Source organism: Entelurus aequoreus, linkage group LG05 (assembly GCF_033978785.1).
Source record: "Entelurus aequoreus isolate RoL-2023_Sb linkage group LG05, RoL_Eaeq_v1.1, whole genome shotgun sequence".
NCBI lineage: Eukaryota > Metazoa > Chordata > Actinopteri > Syngnathiformes > Syngnathidae > Entelurus > Entelurus aequoreus.
The window spans coordinates 432,501-435,351 of NC_084735.1; the positions used below are offsets into that span (position 1 = coordinate 432,501).

A 2,851-nucleotide genomic window follows, 5' to 3' on the forward strand; every position below is an offset into this window, starting at 1 on the left:
GCGCCCACCACCTCCTTGCGGATGGCGTGCAGCAGGGCGTCGCCCACGTAGACGTTGAAGGCGAGCAGCAGCTCGATGATCTCCAGGTTCTCGTTGTCGATGGCGATGAGCAGCGCCGTGCGGCCCAGCGGGTCCATGCAGTTGATGTTGATCTTGAAGTAGATCTCCGCCTCCTGCAAGAACCACACTCATTTTTAAAAAGCTCTTTTTTGCTAAGGATGGGAATCTGGTTTCTTAACCATGTTGTTGGGCAGCCAGCGCCCCCTAGAGGGCCTTCAAATACTCTCAGCTGCTTGTAATACACTTTCCCACCACTTGTTGTAATACACTTTCCCACCACTGCTTGTAATACACTTTCCCACCACTTGTGGCAGTAATGACAATCTCAAACAGACAGAAGAAGTCTGGAAATAACCTGAGATAACAAAAGACATTGATTCAATGTTGGATTTTGGTCAGATTGGTTATTTTGGGTTGAGGTTGAAGAATCAATGTAGATTCAAGGTTTAATTATAGGTACCTTTTCAACCATCTAACAACTATTGTTGAATCACTGTTGAAAAGATGATTTTTCAATGTTGAAATGATGATTTTTCAATGTTGAAAGGACGATTTTTTTTAATGTTGAAATGAAGATTTTTTAAATGTTGAAATGATGATTTTCAATGTTAAAAAGATGATTTTTTAATGTTGCAAAGACGATTTTTCAATGTTGAAATTATGACTTTTTTTTATGTTGAAATGAAGATTTTCCAATGTTGAAAAGACAATTTTTCATTGTTGAAATTATGATTTTTCAATGTTGAAAAGACGATTTTTCAGTGTTGAAAAGATGATTTTTCAATGTTGAAAAGATGATAGGTCAGTGTCGAAAAGATGATTTTTAAATCTTGAAATGATGATTTTTTAATGTTGAAAAGACACATTTTCAATGTTAAAAAGACTATTTTTCAATGTTGAATAGTTGATTTTTAAATGTTGAAATAATGATTTTTCAATGTTGAAATGATGAGTTTTCATTGTTGAAAAGACCATTTTTTTTTCAATGTTGAAATGATAATTTTTCAATGTTAAAAAGAGTTTTTCAATGTTGAAATGATGATTTTTCAATGTTGAAAAGACGATTTTTCAATGTTGAAATTATGATTTTTCAATGTTGAAATGATGATTTTTCAATGTTGAAATGATGATTTTTCAATGTTGAAAAGACCATTTTTTTCTTTCAATGTTGAAATGATGATTTTTCAATGCTGAAAAGATGATTTTGCAATGTGTAAATACAATTATTTTCAATGTTGAAATGATGATTTTTCAATGTTGAAAAGATGATTTTTCAATGTTGAAATATGATTTTTCAATGTTGAAAAGACGATTTTTCAATGTTGAAAAGACGATTTTTCAATGTTGAAAATATGATTTTTCAATGATGAAATTATGATCTTTCAATGTTAAAAAGACGATTTTTTTTCAATGTTGAAATTATGATTTTTCAATGTTGAAAAGACTAATTTTGCAATGTTGAAAAGACTAATTTTCAATGTTAAAAAGATGATTTTTCAATGTTGAAATGATGATTTTTCAATGTTGAAAAGATGATTTTTCAATGTTGAAAAGATGATTTTTCAATGTTCAATAGATGATTTTTCAATGTTGAAATGATGATTTTTCAATGTTGAAAAGATCATTTTTCAATGTTGAAATGATGATTTTTCAATGTTGAAATAATGATTTGTCAATGTTGAAATTATGATTTTTCAATGTTGAAAAGACGATTTTTTTTCTTTCAATGTTGAAATTATGATTTTTCAATGTTGAAAAGATGATTTTTCAATGTTGAAATTATGATTTTTCAATGTTGAAAAGACCTTTTTTTTTCTTTCAATGTTGAAATTATGATTTTTCAATGTTGAAAAGATGATTTTTCAATGTTCAATAGATGATTTTTCAATGTTGAAATTATGATTTTTCAATGTTGAAATTATGATTTTTCAATGTTGAAAAGACTCATTTTCAATGTTCAAAAGATGATTTTTCAATGTTGAAATGATGATTTTTCAATGTTCAAAAGATGATTTTCAATGTTGAATAGATGATTTTTCAATGTTGAAATTATAATTTTCAATGTTGAAATTATGATTTTTCAATGTTGAAAAGACGATTTTTAGGCAAAATAGATCGAATCTAATTACCTCCATTGTTAGCTGACTCTTGCTGGTGTTTATTTACAATTTAGAATGTGTGAAAATCCACCAAAAAGGTGTTGTTGTGTTACGTAAGGCAAAGAGCAGCTACTTGCTTGCCAAGCCTACTTGCAAAGCAACAGTATCAGCAGAAGAAGAGATCATAAACAAGAACTCCTCAAAGGTAGTTCCTGGTAATTAAAGTTCCTGCAGGTTTTAGTGAGGCTGACACACCTGCAGGGCCTGCTTGACGCTGGCATAGTCGCCCTTCTCCACGGCGCCCAGGTAGATCTTCTCCAGCGCCGACAGCGTTGACTCGGACCGGACGATTCTCAGCGGGATGCGGTCCCGGTACGACGAGCTGTCCGAGCGCCGGTAGTACAGCTGTGACATCACCCGGCGTGGGGGGGGGGGCGGCGACCGCGGTGCCAACACCTGCTAGCTGCCCGGCCAGGGGGTGTCGCCCTGAGAAGACACGGCAAAGGTGGTAGAGCTGTGTGGTGAACATCGTTAAGGTGCTAATGGGTTGACATTTCCTGTATATATAAAATGCTATACATATATATATATATATATATATATATATATATATATATATATATATATATATATATATATATATATATATATATATATATATATATATATATATATATATATATATATATATA

General features: G+C 32.1%; 1 protein-coding gene across 1 annotated transcript in view; it reads right to left on the bottom strand.

Moving 5' to 3' along the window:
- The window catches only part of LOC133649997 (short transient receptor potential channel 4-like), a 56,055-nt gene extending 53,429 nt beyond the window's left edge, over positions 1–2,626 (bottom strand). Inside the window, exons 1-2 of the mRNA XM_062046714.1 lie at positions 2,415–2,626; positions 1–173 (exon numbers count right to left, since the gene is read on the bottom strand). The exon at positions 1–173 is cut by the window's left edge and continues 46 nt beyond it. Of these exons, the coding sequence (XP_061902698.1) occupies positions 1–173; positions 2,415–2,573 (332 nt within the window). The 5' untranslated portion in view covers positions 2,574–2,626. The remainder of the gene's footprint in view (positions 174–2,414) is intronic.
- Positions 2,627–2,851: the final 225 nt, after the last annotated feature.